Source organism: Bactrocera latifrons, unplaced genomic scaffold (assembly GCF_001853355.1).
Source record: "Bactrocera latifrons isolate USDA-ARS-PBARC rearing strain unplaced genomic scaffold, ASM185335v1 scaffold_189, whole genome shotgun sequence".
NCBI classification, from domain to species: Eukaryota; Metazoa; Arthropoda; class Insecta; order Diptera; family Tephritidae; genus Bactrocera; species Bactrocera latifrons.
Window position 1 is genome coordinate 288,609 of NW_017535396.1, and position 16,227 is coordinate 304,835.

The following is a 16,227-nucleotide window of genomic DNA, read 5'->3' on the forward strand; positions in this document are numbered from 1 at the left end:
GACAWGATGCCAATTTTTCACGTATATATTTTCTTTTAATACAACTCTGTGCTTTTGTTTCCGATTCCGACAATTRTTTTTACATAAACGTTTTCCCGGTGATTTCCTATTTTTTTGGTGATTTTTATATAATAATAATTTATTTGTCCATAAAGTAAATATGCAAAGCACAAATTTCAATTTAGGCCGAACTGGTAACATTGCCTTAGAATAACTGTTAAAATATTTACAAATATGTGGTAAAATGTCCGGAAATGTGCAGGTTATAATTTTAGTTTTCCTGCAGTCTAATAAGCTAACCTTAGTGCTTATAAAAAATATTCTAACAGCAATAGCAACTTCGCATGTGGTGTACGTTGAATTACACAAAGGAAATTATTTTTTCCTTAGTGCGACTACCGTTGTTTTCTGAATTCCACTTCATTTGTCTACATTTTTGTTTTGTTTTTGTAATTACTTATTTTAGTAAATTTCATTTGAAAAATACTACTGACAACAGTGGCAAAAAATATGAGTTAAATTACTGAGGACATTGATAGTGGTGTAACAACAATTGAAATTGAAACTATGCCAGAAGGATTTAATCTCAATATTAGATGGAACCTAGAAATGCAGTATCAAAAATTAACTAAATTGAAACGGAAACCAACTACTATCTATACATCACCCTGTGAGCAGGCATTCAGCGCAGTCAACAGATTAACTTCGGCAATAAACTCAAGGCAGTATCCTTTACGTGCTGAACTGGACTTGCAAAAATTGTGATGAGTAATTAAGTATTCACGAAAATTCGTACAAAAAGATAGTAAAACTTGTACACGTGGAAAAATTGCAGACATCAACCAACATTATTATTCACGCTTTTAAATCAATAACACGTATCAGTTTTCTAAAATGGACAGGATATATAAGGAGACTTTTGGAACACTATAAAATATAGTTAAAAATTGTCAGTGTGACTAGCTGAATCGATTTAGCCCTGTTGATCTCAAATTTTGAAATGTTTTTTTTATTTGAAGCTGACAGTCGGTAGCGGACCAATATAGCACATAGCTACTATACAAACTGAACTATCGGAATTAAGTCTTTGTATTGAAAACATTTTTATTTGATAAGGTATCTTAGCGAAATTTGTCATATTTTATTGTTGCTGTTATAACTACAGAAAACATTCCTGAAACAATTTCAAGGTATGGTGCGGAGTTGAAAGTTCTTGGCCGGATCCTTTCCAATTATTTAGACATATTATTGCGGTACAATCTTCAATGAAACCGTTCAGATCGGAGCACGAATCGGCTCGATGACACTTCCATTGTAGAATAGTGTATGAATGTGCTTTCTTGAAGGTTCATATATACAATTACAACTTGCAGAGAATCAAATTGGCACCTCTCTTTGGTCCCGTCTATAATTTGSAGCGAAAATTTTCAAGTGCTAATGTTTATGACACCGCTCACGAGATTGCTTTTATCAGTAAATAGTTTTGTCAAATACTCTCATGTTGAACTACATAAATCCGGGAAAATACATAACTGCGTTATACCTAAACAAGGTATAAATAGAGACCGTCCGAGTTTTGTGTTCATAGAAAAGAAGTGTTTGTACGTTAAACAACTTCTGTGTGTGTTCACGGAAAGTAGCCGTTATAATTTTAAAGAAATTTTCAAAAATCAAAAAAATGGTTGGTACTTCGAAGGAAAAGCGCATCTTTAAACAGTATGAGCCAACAATTTGTTACAACAAGCCGCCTTCGGCACAAGTTGATCCAGCAGAGTATGAAAGCAAACGACTTGAAACACTTTCAGGTAAGATCGTCGAAACACTGATCGTACCAAAATGCACCGCTCGCACATGGACAATGCAGGCTGGCGATTTGTGTCGCATTACTGTATGTGAGGGTTCACAGGTGGGTGATATGAATTTCTGGAATTTGCACAATATCAAGGAACACTTCTACTCGGGCAAGACACGTCAGTTGCATAGTACACATCTCAAGGTTTACGATCGCATATGGAGTAATTTCCCCTATTTGAGACCAATGGCCACACTCGTCCACGACACGTTAGCGGATTATGGTATCGACGAGCATGGTGGTGCGCTGCATGATGTAGTTGGAACGCGTTGTGATGATTATACATACAAATTGATTACCGGTAAAGATCGTGTGGGCAGCTGCCATAGTTCACTAACGAAAGCGGTTATCCAGGAGCGTGGTATGAAAGAGGAAGATGTGCATGACGTATGGAACATTTTTATGTGCACAGGTTTTACGAGAGTGAGTATAAAACAGTTTTGTTACATGCAATGGCATCTTGTATATGATAGCAAATCAAATATTTGCTATTTTGTCAAAAATTTCAGGATACTCAACAATATTTTTGCAAGCCCAGCCCAGCACGTAAAGGCGACTATCTCGAGTTTATTGCCGAAATTAATCTATTGATTGCGCTAAGTGCCTGCCCACAAGGTGATGTCTCAGTTGTGGTCGGTGAGGAAGTACCTGATGAAATATGCCATCCACTGAAAGTTGAAATTTTTCGCAAAAGTAACAATAATTGACAATATACTTCTATTTAGACATATGCTCATATATTGAAAGATAGATTTTAAAAAATACACTCTAGATACCTGCTTAGCACAAAAATTAATATAAAATTTGTTTTTACATTTTACAACAAGCATTTTTCTCCGAACGTAGTTACTTTTTGGTGAGGAAGTACCTGATGAAATGTGGCATCCACTGAAAGTTGAAATTTTTCGCAAAAGTAACAATAATTGACAATATACTTTCGTTTAGACATATGTTCATGTATTGAAAGATAGATTTTAAAAAATACACTCTTAGCACAAAAATTAATATAAAATTTGTTTTTACATTTTACAACAAGCATTTTTCTCCGAACGTAGTTACTTATTTTTGTTTTTGATATAATATTCAAACCGAATTAAGGCGAATTCGTGATAATTTCATCATAAAATCTGGTTATTGTCTTCTTGCCAAAGTGTAGATTTGTAAAGATCAATTGATGCAAAAGCTGTTTCATGTTGTGAAAAAGTGAGAACTATCAGAACGATATAAGTAAGTACGAGGTAGTTCAAATAAGTAAAAGCGGTATATTTTAAATATATGTGCATAATATTATTTATTAACTTTAAATATTTTTTCTTGGATTCAACTTTACTTTATASATGACTTCTTCAGAAGTCACAATTCTATCACACTATCCATAGATTCTATTAGTTTCGTACATATTTATACATATATGTACATATAAAAAGTATACATATTTATATAAATAAAATGTATAGGATCAGTTAGTCGATCTCTATCCCATTTCGTAAACACCGATTAAATTTCATAGTTGTCCAATGCTGTTTGTGTATTCAACATGGCATACGAATTTATATAGTAGCTGTCTGCTTAATAAACAATATGCGTGCATATGTATATATGTATCTCCATATATACAAATGGTACCTACATACATTGCAACAAAAAAGTACCCGAAAATAATAATAATAATAATAATAAGTACCCGAAAATTGTAAATAAAACGCAAAATATTTAATCACCAGCAGATGTAATACACTTTTTGCGAAGGCTTTAAGGGTGATTGATGGTACTCATTGCGTTTTTGCCTATAAATTCGGTCACAATCGTACTATATTTGGAAAAATTCAGCTTTAATGGGACAAGTTTCATACCCACAACATCCACCAAAATCATTCGAACAGACTCAGGAGAGATATCGAACTCTCTTGACATCTCTTCAACACTTACTTGACGATTTTCAAACACCACGTCCTTCAGTTTTTTAATATTTTCATCATCGCCCCTGGTCGTACCATCTTAGACAAAATACATTTACTTGAAATATCATTTACCTGGAGAATTTATTTACAATTTCCGGATGCTTTTCCGTCGCAATCTATATAGCTATTCATTCGAATAAATAAATTCTACAATAATTTATCAATATGCTGCGGAAAGGTGGGTCTTTGTGATTTAGAAGAGGGTACAATAGACCTAAGATCGGTACAATCGTCATCTATTTATCTTATCACAACCAGTTTTGCTCAAAATTATACTCACTGGTTAAATAAGTTGCTCTCTTTCTAGTTTGCTTATAAGTGAATAAAATGTAACTCCCACTTGTTAAATACGTTGCTCTCTTTGAATTTTGCTTATAAATGAATAAAAACTAGCATCTACTGATTAGAATTTGCAGTTCTATTTGATCGCTAARGTTACGCGTAGAATATATTGCTAAGTAATTGCTTGAGGTATAGTTGACATATTATTCCCAAATATGGCGGCGAACAATGGTGGTTGGTGTGGACGCGGTTTTAAACACCGTACTTTTCCTAAGCACTCACCTTTGATATGTTATAATAAACCTGCATCGGCACAGGTCGATAAAACGCTGTACGACGACAAACGTTTTAAGTCGCTCACTGGCGAGATTGTGGAGACAGTGGTCGTCCCAAAGCGCAGTGCACGCACATGGACAATGCAGACCGGCGATTTATGTCGCATTACTGTGAGCGAGGGCTCACAGGTGGGCGATGTGAATTTTTGGAACTTGGATAATACCAAAGAACGTTTCTATTCGGGCAAGACACGTCAATTGCACAGCACACATCTCAAAGTTTACGATCGCTTGTGGAGCAATTTACCTTATTTAAGGCCAATGGCCACTTTCGTTTATGACTCATTGGCAGCCTATGGAATTGATGAGGATGGTGGTTCATTGCATGATGTGATTGGTACGCGTTGTGATGATTATACATACAAATTGATCACTGGCAATGATCGTGTGGGCAGCTGTCACAGTTCGCTAACGAAAGCGGTGATCGAGGAACGTGGCTTAAAAGAGGAAGATGTGCATGATGTATGGAACATTTTTATGTGCACAGGTTTCACTAGAGTGAGTATAGAGGAATTTTGTTACATACAATGCTTTCTTATAGTTGGTTACGGTTCATATATTTTGTATTTAACAGGATACTCAACAATATTTCTGTAAGCCCAGTCCAGCCCGTAAAGGAGATTATATTGAATTTATTGCTGATATGAATCTTTTGGTTGCATTGAGTGCTTGTCCGCAAGGTGATGTATCTATAACGGTTGGTGAAGAGGTGCCTGATGATGTCTGCCATCCGCTGAAGGTCGAAGTTTTTCGCAAAAAGCAATAGTTTTGCAAAAATGTCTTACAAAAGTTTAATAAAAAAAATTGTTATCATTACAAGAAACGCTTTGGTAATTTTAATTCTTATTAAATAAAATTATCTCAATAAAAGTGCATCTATCAGCAGGAATTTATTTTGAGGCAAATGAGAGCTAACACTTTACACGTTAATTCAATGTAGTTAATGCGTGCCTACTTATACAAAGGGAATTTAATTTCGAACTTGTCATCATATCATTTATAACAGATACGACGGTTTGATAAGAGGAGAGAGTGGAGGAGATCGAGGACAATTCTCACCGGACCTGAAGTTTTCGCAAAGAGTCCGGTAACATACAAGTCGCCTAGCTGTGAAGAGCCCATTAATTTTCGGCAACGAAAAATATGGAAACAATGTTTAAAACTTCAAACGTACAATCACCAAAAAAATTTTACAGCAAATACTGTATATATTTATATATGTATATATACATAGTTGTATATTTATTTATATTTTTAGTACACATATACATACATAATAAAGTCGTATTTATATTATAATTTTTGCTGTTTCAAAAAATTAATTAATAAGTATTTAACGTTTCATTGAAAGCGTACTTGCCACTTTCTCAAGCTTTATGTGATTTTCGTAACTAAATTCAAAACCGCAAATTTACGTCTGATGTCATACAGGTCAATTTTTAACTGTTATGTGAATTGTTATTTTTTGTTGAACTCCGATTTCATATGTTATATATAATGTGAGTTGTTACTTATTTCTTTTTTGCTTCTATTTTGATTACACATACATAACTGTGAACTTATCTACAGCATCAGCAGCAGATGTCAATAGATTTGCCGTAACTGTTTGTCTTTATGCAGTTGTTGGTGCCCCACCAGCCAATTCCCGGTAGGCATCCTGCAGGGCGTATTGTTGCTCAGGTGTCAGTATACTAGCGCATGCCTGGAATACTTCTGGATTGGACTCCACTTGTTTCACTATGCCCAACATACGTGTGCCGATATCGCTCAACGGCGCCACAACTTTTGTAACAAATGCTTGGGCTATTATTGATACAATTCGTGGCAAATTGCTGTTATTGTTTCCTAATATGATGGGGTGATTGGCCTGGATTAGATCGCACATGTAGCCATAAATGTGTGGTGCTTCATCGGCATCCTCTGTTACGGGCAGCCAAGAGAACCTGTTCCAATAAAAATAATTTAATATATGTATTTTCAAACATATCTATGAAAATTCTTACCAAACATTAATAATCTCGTTCACATTAGGTATGGCGCTACTGTTATATTTCAGGATCTTTGAAACTGCGGCAATAGCGTTCTCTGTGGGATTGATATTCTCGTGGTCACGGCTTTTTGGATCAGATATAACTTGCACCAATAACGGAATGATTTGAGCACATGTAACAGCAAACTGTTCACCACCAAACTGAGAAAACAAAATAAGTTAAAATTTTTTTGCTTTATAAAGTTGGTTTCAAAAATATGCAACGCCAAGTTTAAATTTTTTCTTTTTAAAAATTTGCAATGCTAAGTAATTTCAGTAGTAATTAAGTTTTTATTCCCTACTCATTACTAAAAACGGTGTTGCATTTTACCTGTCCCAATACACCGCAACCGTAGGCGGCTGCTTGGCGGACTTCGGCTGATTTGTCGGTAACATATTGTAACAAGGCCGGTGTGAAAATCTGTTGATAAGCAGCACATGCTGGACCGCAAAACTCTGCACAAACAATGGAAAAATACTTATAAGCATTGTACTCACAATAAATATAATCAACACTTGCCAATGACATCGTCAAATGCACAAACGCCCCACTGCCTATCGGACCATGAGCGATTCGGTTCAAGCAGCTTTATAAAGTGTGGTGCAATGCGCTCGAAATTGGGTAAAAATTGTGCTTTGTTGGTCAGGAAAAGAGCGTGCGATATATCCACCACCTTTGAAAGTATATATGTATCGGTATCGTCTTGTTCAGCCAACTCCTCTTCAACACCATCGTCGTAGTCCTCCTCGTTACGGGCTTGCAAACGCTTGTCGGCACGTTCAAAGTGCTCACCCATGTATTTTGTAATAATTTCCAATACTTGTGTCATTGATTCTTCATTTAAACAATTTGGACCCAATGTTTCAATGCATTTAGCCAATGAATTAAGTAATTCTGATTGTACATCCGCTTCCGGTTCTGTGCCTATAACTTTCAACAATTCGGGGCAAATATAGAGCCACATACCCTCTAAGTATTGGGGACCTTTGATCTTAGCACAATCCAACAAATATGGTAATGATTCGGCCGCCGCAGTACGTACGCCATCGTGGAAATAGAATTTCAACATTGGGACCATCAAGCGTACCACCTCTTCGGCGTAGTCAGCGAAACCTTCCTTCAATTCACGTGCATAACAAACCAACATCTCACAGGCTGATGCCTTATCCTCCATGCCAGCAGTGCGAATAGCAAAGTTTTGCTGTTCACCCAAATTAATAAATGACCATTCGGCATCATCTGAAAGAATCAAAAGATAAAAATGGTTGTTGAATGGTTGCATTAGTTGTTAAGAAAAACATAATAGTTCAAAATCAAATTTAAATTGTTATAAATATACATTTAAAATTTTTATTTTCGCTAAAACTTKATTTCAGACTGTTAGATAAATGGAAAATCGAGGACATAACTAAATCGATATCGTAGGGGTAAAGAAATTCGCACCAACCTTCAATGTCCTCTACCTCGTCATTGTCCAGTAGAGCTACTTCTGGTTTCATAGCTGCGGTATGCATTACGGGTCCCATTACCAACGGCAAATACTGTTCGAATTGTTTGCCCAAAATCTTGCACATGCGAGCCCAAGCGGTTATTAAGTAGGATGTTTGTGGGTCATCGTCAGGCAAATCGCCTTCGGTGTGTGTTTTCAACAACATATCCATAACATCACCAGCGTCGGTGATAAATTTTTCACGGCCTACTGCCAAACCAATCAAACTGACACATTCAATGGTTTTGCCACGCAACATACGCAAATCCTCGGACTTGGCATTTTGTATGATGAACTTCAGGCATGGCATAAGACGATCATAGTAAGTGACAAATTCCTTTTCACAAGTATCTGCGACTGATGCGATAGTGGTGACAACTTGTTCCAACACCAATTTGTTGCCTTTCTCCACCAGCTCTTTGAATTTGGAATTCAAAATTGTCTCCAACTTCGACATAATTCCATTCAAGTAACGAGTCAAAATGTGTTTTGGACAATCTTCAGAGAAGTTAACCAAAGCGGCGCCAGCGTGTGCTTGTACTCGAGGATTTTCCACATCGTCGAGCAAAGATAACAATCCCGGCACCACCTGCACAAAAGAAATATTCAATTAAATATTTTTATTATTTGTTTACAAATTATTGTTTCAAAAGAGWATTTTTACGATTGCCTGTTAATGCACTCACCTGGTCGTGGAATTTCTTTTCAAATGTGGGTGCGAAATCTGTAGACATCTGACCAATGGCATTGCAAGCAGCGTAACGAACACGTGGATGAGGATCGCGCAAGAAATTCAATACGCCTGCCATGATTTGGTCCAGCATGGCCTCCATTTGCTTATGGCAACCTTCACCAATGGCCGAAATTGCCATAAGTGCGGCATAGCGCTGCTTCCAGTCGGCGTGTCCCAACATATTCGGCAATGCATTCATGACATGAGGCAACACTGTTTTGCCGCCTAATCCGCAAGCCAAGCGATCCAGAGATGACTCCGCAATGACATTGTTATCACTATTGTCATCATCGGTTACCACATCGGATGTGGCCCACTCTTTATCATCGTCCAAATCGGTCATCATTTGCAATACCAAGGGAATTAATGCTAAAACGTACTTATCGGCACGCTTGCGTACCATAGCTGGTGCATTCTCCGACAGAGAAACCATTACTTCCAAAACTAAATGACGCCAACTATCTTCTACATCGGTTGCACCAAAAACTTTCATACACATTTCGAAGATGTTCTCCAATTGGGGACGCAAAAATTTCGGGCATGTTTCGGTCATATCGATAAGTAATTTCAGCAAACTCTGATCATCTTGTGCTTCAATACTCTCAGCAGTAATCATAATCATGCGTGGCAATAAATCTGAGAAATGCTTAAATACATTAGATTCCCCATCCTTGCTATGGTGCAGTATGAAAGCACAAATGGCTCGTACAGCTTGAAAGCGTACTTCAACATCAGCTGTAGGCTCCAAACTCTTGGCCAACATTTGCTTGATCAAATCTAAATATTGTGCCTCTTGATTGCCAAAGATAGATGGAACACTTGCGAAAATTCGCAAAGCCGATTCTTGCAATTGTGCCGAAGGTGAATTAGCACATTGGAACAGAAATTGCAAGATATCCGTCCATTGATTGTTACCATCTTCGTCTGTAAGACTGCGTGCAACTTCGGCAACTAGTTCGCAGATTTTGCGGCGCAAATTTGGTGTAACTTCTTGCTGCACGGCTAACAAAATCTGCTGCAACAGCTGAGCTTGTGATTCTTGCGGCAACTATGTACAATGGAATGGAAAAAAGATTATTCAACTAAAAACTAATAAATAAATAAACAATTATCATTTTAAATTATTTCATTTCCTATACCATACAAAGTTAAATTTAATAAGAAAACTGACACGTCGCCTAAGTTATTTTCCAATTCACATATTAAGTATGAGCGTAAATACATATATGTACATATATAGTTGAGCGCACACCAGAAAGAAATATAATAATATGAAACTATATCTCTAGTGACCTTCTGATGATCTAAACCTCGACCTATTATGTTGTCCGTTAGCAAAATTAAAATGCAATTTTTGTTTCATACGTTACTGAAGCTAAATGTCTGCTTGTTTGAAACCATTTATCCTCCAATCAATTAGATACATATATGAAGTAGAAATATTAGGATGGATCTATACTGTATACAATGCAAGACTATTTTTTTTTTTTGTCTTTGGTCGGACATTAATTAAATTAACCTGTTTTAAACAGGCTGCCATTCCGTTATCAAATCAACTAAACTGTGAAACTTCCAATTTTATTTGGAATATCAAAGTTTGTCTTCATCCATTTGTTAAATGATTAAAACTTTAGTACCCGAATATTTAACAAACATATAAGCATCAATTACATTACATTTTTCACATATGACCTGTTCATTTAAAATTAGGTATGAGTATGCATGCAAATACAACTATTCATATATAAATTTTCATATCCATATCGCCAGGTGTATKTTTACATAGATAAATAGTTTAGCACACCAATCATTTCATCAAAATCCCAACGTAAGTCAATAATAAAAGCRAGATCTTAAGTTGTTCTTCGATATTGAATAACTCACCTCTTTGTAGAATTCCGTAAATTCAGATGTAAATAATCTACGCAAAAGTACTGCCGCCATTTGACGTGCCTCCTCCGATTGTTGACCATTGTGGATTGTACCCAAAAGATGTGTTACTTTGACATCGCATGGCAAATTGTTATAAGCATCCTATTTATAAAATAAACATTATTAAATAATTTAAAAATGTATAATAAATTTATGATTGTAATAACTTAATTTGCTAAAAAAAAAAAAAAAGGAAGGTTAAGCACCTAAATATGCATATAGTATAAAGGAGGTCACAGGGGTATGTAATGTCCGAGATTGTAACTACTGCAACAAAATAATGCGATGTACAAGCAATGTCGTGTGAAATCAGTTTAAACACACCAACCTCTCCCATAACACAAAGCATTTTTCAAGGTCATAGCTTAATCAAAACCAACTTTACCATTAGCAATTCGACGGCTGCAGCTACTTTTACTAAGAAATATTATAGGCATTAAATTTTAACGAAATTATTCAAAATTATAAGCATATATGTATATATATTGCAGACGCAATATACTTATTGCGATTCCTATTTCAGTTCATGGTTAAAATGGGCGTTGGCACATACATATATTAAAAATAAATGAAATTTGTTCATATAATCGCTAGATTCTAATTCGTGCCATAAGCTCTCGTCATTCATCCTAGTCGCCAATATCGCAAATATATCACTACCACCTTTATGATTGGYTGTCTGTATTGCTTTTTCTTCCGTTCTTCACTTATTGCAAATTTTTGCGCATATTCAACTGTCAAAAATAGAATGTACCTGTATGTGTAATCCATTTTTCACGAATTTGTCATCTAAAGCAATACGTAAAAAAAAAAAATAACTATTCTGACCAAACAGACATTATATGTTCCTATKTAATCTGCACTTTTATTGCCTTTCTCAATTACGAAATGGTACACTCATATGCAAAGGATTTTGAAACCCGTAAACCAAACTACATACTTATGTGTTTTAGGAAAATATTTAAATAAGTAGAAGAGAAGGAAAGAACAATAAAACCAAAATAACGAAAACATGTGTAGCATAATGAAAACACGTTTTGCTAAATTGTCTCCTTTTTAACACTCGTTCGTTGTCGTGGTCGTTGCAGCGGATGATATACGSTATAGCGACTGCAAAGTGCAAATTTAAAAAACCCGAGGCATATGCGTGTATATTCCWAATGCATATTTGTATATATATTTTCCAGCATAGCGTATGTTTGTAAATGACAATATGCACATTGCAAGCGCAAGGAGTATATATGAATGATTATACAAATATATGTTTGTATATATATATAAATATACATATATATTAGCATTGATCGGTGCAAATTATTTGGTTCCACTTTTCCTAAATTTATAGGAAGCGCCACACTGCGCAATAAATAATAAGGAGAATTTTTATTAATTCCTCATGTACCTCGTGTTAAGAATTATTAGCGAGTAGAAATGTTTCTAGACTTACATATAAATATGGTAGTCATGAAATTAGTAAWGTAATTTGTTGTACCCACCTCTGCTTGTTGGCGCACATCATTGTCCGTGGACAACAACGAATTTAAGAGTTGCTGAAATTGCACTTGGTCGGCGGCCATGACTYAATTCCGTTTACAAGATTCCTTCTATTCACTGACACAACGTAAACTTTGAAATCTGATCGAAAACTTAGTCCTGTAATACAACGATTTCTGATATTCAATAACAATATATTAGGACTGGAAATAATTTTTCACTTGGAAAACTGTTTCCTTCCTTTATTTATTATAAAATCTCATTAAAAGCACGCACAGAACCGCACACTACAGCGCACGAATGGTGAAAAGAAACGACGAATTCACAAATTGCCCGCTCGTTCGTATGTTGTGCTTTGGAAAACGAGCGCGAAAAATTCAATTCATTCGTTACATGTAGGAGTTGCCGTGTCAAAATTAATATATACATAAGTGTGTAGGTAATTCGAACGTTTTCAACAAAGAAAATTAAAATTTTCACTATACATATATTTATATTTACAAAACTAAATTTAGTTAATTTTATTAATTGTAAAAGTTAATAAAACTTAATAATAATTTGAAGCTGAATAAATAAATAATATTACATAAATAAAAACAAATGTAAAAGTGAATAAATCGTAATAATAAGGTAAAAAAACAACATTACAAAAATATAAACAAAAATGACGACATTATGATGCTGTTAAGCGTTGCATATTACTCCATAAACGTAGTGAGATATGATATAAGAGTTCAACCAAACTTAATATAGAGAAGCCCATAAATAAACCAAAAATACCTCCGCAATTAGCCAAGAAATCAGTTACACCATACAATTCAGATCGCTTCGATGTTATAAACTGATGCTCTTTAAAGTATATAGAGAGGCGAGACATTTGTGATCCAGGAAAATCTTCAAAGAATGTAGTATCACCAGTTGCTTTTAACATATCTTCTAGGTCGAAATTTCCATGTGATATTTCAGTATTGTAAGCAAGTGAAGTACAAGCCGGCAAACAATTACATTGTGTGGCGCCTAAATAATTCAAACGGGATTCTTTTAGACCTTGTCGAAATTCCCGTAAAAGCAATACATCTTCGGCTCTATCGTAACAGGGGATTTTATTCTCGGCACATACTGGCATTTCTAAAGTGCGAGGCATCGAAAATTTYACACACCCACAATTGGCTAGGGTTAAATTTGTTAAACATTCTAATACACAATTATTTTGTGTATACACTTTAAAGAATCTCAGTGTACGCTCATGTTCTAAAAAGCATTGGCGTCTTTGTGGGGGATATTCTGCAATACCTGCCGACGTTGTGATCATATTTGGTTTAACAGCAATGACCACTTCTTTTCCCATAGGAATGCGCACGAACTGATTTGAAACTTGTGGAATGTCATCGGGTGAGTGTAGTGATACTTTGAAGCCTTGTATTGGACCACGGCACGTATAATCTACCTCTTGACGAAAACTCTGCAACGCAATGAAAAATCCTGCTCGCGCTCCTGCACCTAAAACTCTTGCCGGATACGTTTTAATCCCACTGTCAACTGCATATCCATTTTGCAAGGACCACTTTAGGGGCCGCTTTAGAATTAGATTATGCTTAGAAAAGTTTTTAAATCCAACTCGCTGATATTGAAAAGTGTCTTCCCGATACAAATCTGTTGCGTTGAGACCATTAAAGGTATAACATATGCCTTCATTTGTAAAAGTAGGTGTAAAAAGTTCATCACATTCACCGAAGTGACTAAACCATTTACAATAGTAATAATATCTATTGAACTCCGGTTGCATATTTTCCAAAACTCTGAAGTAGTCTATAAGATCAGTTGAAATTTTTGGTGTACCATGTTCTACTAATTGAGGATTGCAGATATGAAGAAGTGTGCGGAATTCTTCCAAATCCGAACGGCTAATATTTTTTGGTATAAAATAACGCCTAGCCTTTACRTATTCCCGAAAGCTTTTTAAGAACTTGCCATAAGTTACACCTATAACAAAAATATAAATCATCATCGTTCGATTACTATAGAATTAATGCAATTTACTACCAACCCTCTTTCCTGGGAACCCTCTTGGTTTCAGAGCATATAGTAATCGCCGGAAATGGTATGCTCCAAATAGGTGTCGATTTTTCTGAGAAACTAACTATCACTGGAGTTTCGTTCCATTTTATATAAATACTGTGTATTAAATTTGAACAGCAGTATATTGATGCCAAAAACACGCAAAACCAGAAACATTTCTCTATTAAAGGACGACGTTCTCCAAAGTATTGTATGCCATGAATAGATGTGTTAGAGCAGTACTCAAAGTATACTTGTTTAATACTTCTCCTAAGTTTTTCATAATGTGGTATATGTCGATCCGAATCTATTYCTTTCGAATTCACTGTAGGCTTTTTGTTATTATTTAAGTTCATAAGGCTCATTTTAAAACAGATAATTTACGACATGAAAAAAAAATAAAACTAATTATTAAAATGAACGGTAACGGTATAAAACAAACACATAATCTCTGCCATAGAGTGCCCAAATTAAAAATTTCTCTGTCTTGTGCAGGAAGTTCCCAGTGAAGATGTGTTTGTTTGCCTCATGCTAAATAAATTTTTTTGTAAAACAAGATCCAAGTTTATCTTTATTAAGTTCGATTATTATGATAAATGAAAATAAATGGCGATAAGTGTAAAAAGCTACATTTTTTTAACTGTGTAAATATGGCAAAACATAATATTTGTGACGTTTAGCTAAGTTGGCAAGGCAAAAGAAAGTACAAAAATAGATAGCGACGAGATCAAAGTGTTTGTTTATCATCTGTGAATTGTCAAATAATTCAGTTTAGTATTTTGTAAAAAAATTGCGGAGGTAAAAATATTTTTACAATAATGCCCTACAAAGCTTGTGTTTATAAAGGCTGCGAAAATTACACATACGATTGCGCACCTTGCGGCAATAAAAAATTTACCCTTTTTCGATTCCCAAAAGAACCCGCTCGATATGAACAATGGATGAAAAGAGGTAAAGTTACCGATGGATTGCCGGAAACACAAATGCTAATGTGTTCCGACCATTTTGAAGGAAAATATATCGTAAGAAACGCCCGGCGAACAATGTTGACAAACACAGCGGTGCCACTTCCGTATCAGGAAGAAATCGCTGATATGGAGGAAGGCGAGGATAATATCGAAAGGGAATGTGAAGTTGGGCTGGTTAAAGTAGCTGATGCCTTAGACACAGAAATGGTGTTTTCAATACATGGTGATTTAAATGATAGTTCTACTCTAATTAGAGTTAAAGAAAGTGGTTGTGAGGATGATGATGAAGATGGATTGCTGGAGTACGAGAGAGTAGATAATAACTTAGAAGCAGAATACTGTGTTGAATCCACAACAACAATGAAGGATGCTGATGATGTACAGACAGAAGTGAAAGACATATTTTTAGTGGATAGAGTATATGAAGAGGAACAATTATCAGGTAAATTAATTTATTAAAAAACAAACTTCAAATCAGTCAATATTGTAATTTGTATTTATTATAGGTACAATAAGGCATCCAGGACAAAARGACATGTCCTTCAAGGGTTTAAAAACAAATAGTATCAAAAGGCGCATTACAAATTCGAGCGTCGATGAAACCCAAGAACCTTCTAGCTCTAAAGTTATCACATCCAAGTTTAATAACTTTAATAACAACACTAACGATAATGGTACAACAGCTTCCAAACGTAAAATAATCCAAAGAAGTGAGGATAATAACAAATACGTTAAGTCAAAAATACGGAAAGAAAATGTAACACGTCAAGACTCTCCAAAAATAAACTCGGAATCCTTGGTGAATGCGGGAGCTGTCACATGTTTTATTTTTAAGGGTGAAGAATACGTACAAATGCCTAAGGAGTATTACATACAGGAAAAAGTTGAGCTTATGGAGAAATTAAATAATTATGAAAAGATTTTACGAACATTTAAACAAAACTTAATTAAYTTGGAATTGTCATAAAAAAGAAAAATACGGAGATAAGATTTTATTTAAATATATTGTAGTTTCAATTTAAGCCTTACMAAATATTTTATTTTGTTTCTTTATTTTAACAAATAATAAAGAATTTACGTAATTTATTATAST

General features: G+C 35.1%; 5 protein-coding genes across 8 annotated transcripts; 3 read left to right on the top strand and 2 right to left on the bottom strand.

Annotated features, from left to right (window-relative positions):
- The first annotated feature begins 1,160 nt into the window (after window positions 1-1,160).
- On the top strand, window positions 1,161-2,788 carry LOC108967454 (uncharacterized protein C11D3.03c-like). Of its 3 annotated transcripts, none has more exons than XM_018930873.1 (3): window positions 1,161-2,275; window positions 2,362-2,532; window positions 2,753-2,788. In XM_018930873.1, the coding sequence occupies exons 1-3, from the start codon at window positions 1,679-1,681 to the stop codon at window positions 2,777-2,779; spliced, it is 795 nt and encodes a 264-aa protein (XP_018786418.1). In that variant the 5' UTR covers window positions 1,161-1,678; the 3' UTR covers window positions 2,780-2,788. The 3 variants fall into 3 exon arrangements, with proteins under 3 accessions (XP_018786418.1, XP_018786419.1, XP_018786417.1); XM_018930874.1 differs by lacking the exon at window positions 2,753-2,788 and having other exon boundaries at window positions 1,161-1,906; window positions 1,967-2,275; window positions 2,362-2,655; XM_018930872.1 differs by lacking the exon at window positions 2,753-2,788 and having other exon boundaries at window positions 1,161-1,324; window positions 1,374-2,275; window positions 2,362-2,655.
- A 1,358-nt stretch (window positions 2,789-4,146) lies between these two features.
- Window positions 4,147-5,253, top strand: LOC108967485 (uncharacterized protein C11D3.03c-like). Its single transcript, XM_018930929.1, has 2 exons — window positions 4,147-4,928; window positions 5,005-5,253. The coding sequence occupies exons 1-2, from the start codon at window positions 4,311-4,313 to the stop codon at window positions 5,194-5,196; spliced, it is 810 nt and encodes a 269-aa protein (XP_018786474.1). The 5' UTR covers window positions 4,147-4,310; the 3' UTR covers window positions 5,197-5,253.
- Window positions 5,254-5,762: 509 nt separating this feature from the next.
- LOC108967486 (importin-5) lies at window positions 5,763-12,424 on the bottom strand. 2 transcript variants are annotated; one of them, XM_018930930.1, is made up of 8 exons: window positions 12,111-12,424; window positions 10,567-10,716; window positions 8,636-9,730; window positions 7,908-8,538; window positions 6,980-7,699; window positions 6,791-6,915; window positions 6,434-6,621; window positions 5,763-6,373 (listed from the first exon to the last, which is right to left on the bottom strand). In XM_018930930.1, the coding sequence occupies exons 1-8, from the start codon at window positions 12,189-12,191 to the stop codon at window positions 6,043-6,045; spliced, it is 3,321 nt and encodes a 1,106-aa protein (XP_018786475.1). In that variant the 5' UTR covers window positions 12,192-12,424; the 3' UTR covers window positions 5,763-6,042. The 2 variants fall into 2 exon arrangements, with proteins under 2 accessions (XP_018786475.1, XP_018786477.1); XM_018930932.1 differs by lacking the exon at window positions 12,111-12,424 and adding an exon at window positions 11,000-11,022.
- Window positions 12,425-12,708: 284 nt separating this feature from the next.
- LOC108967483 (pickpocket protein 28) lies at window positions 12,709-14,620 on the bottom strand. Its single transcript, XM_018930927.1, has 2 exons — window positions 14,156-14,620; window positions 12,709-14,091 (listed from the first exon to the last, which is right to left on the bottom strand). The coding sequence occupies exons 1-2, from the start codon at window positions 14,529-14,531 to the stop codon at window positions 12,782-12,784; spliced, it is 1,686 nt and encodes a 561-aa protein (XP_018786472.1). The 5' UTR covers window positions 14,532-14,620; the 3' UTR covers window positions 12,709-12,781.
- A 264-nt stretch (window positions 14,621-14,884) lies between these two features.
- Window positions 14,885-16,216, top strand: LOC108967484. The gene is made up of 2 exons (XM_018930928.1): window positions 14,885-15,576; window positions 15,641-16,216. Exons 1-2 carry the CDS (start codon window positions 14,985-14,987, stop codon window positions 16,099-16,101), a joined length of 1,053 nt encoding a protein of 350 aa, XP_018786473.1. The 5' UTR covers window positions 14,885-14,984; the 3' UTR covers window positions 16,102-16,216.
- The last annotated feature ends 11 nt before the right edge of the window (window positions 16,217-16,227 follow it).

Coding starts and splice junctions, on each gene's coding strand:
- LOC108967486 (XM_018930930.1), bottom strand. CDS start 12,191: ATGGCCGCCGACCAAGTGCAATTTCAGCAACTCTTAAATTCGTTGTTG. Junction 9,731..10,566: donor TTACGGAATTCTACAAAGAG/GTGAGTTATTCA, acceptor CATTGTACATAG/TTGCCGCAAGAATCACAAGC. Junction 8,539..8,635: donor AAAAGAAATTCCACGACCAG/GTGAGTGCATTA, acceptor TCTTTTGTGCAG/GTGGTGCCGGGATTGTTATC.
- LOC108967485 (XM_018930929.1), top strand. CDS start 4,311: ATGGCGGCGAACAATGGTGGTTGGTGTGGACGCGGTTTTAAACACCGT. Junction 4,929..5,004: donor TGTGCACAGGTTTCACTAGA/GTGAGTATAGAG, acceptor TGTATTTAACAG/GATACTCAACAATATTTCTG.
- LOC108967454 (XM_018930873.1), top strand. CDS start 1,679: ATGGTTGGTACTTCGAAGGAAAAGCGCATCTTTAAACAGTATGAGCCA. Junction 2,276..2,361: donor TGTGCACAGGTTTTACGAGA/GTGAGTATAAAA, acceptor CAAAAATTTCAG/GATACTCAACAATATTTTTG. Junction 2,533..2,752: donor GCCATCCACTGAAAGTTGAA/ATTTTTCGCAAA, acceptor CTGAAAGTTGAA/ATTTTTCGCAAAAGTAACAA.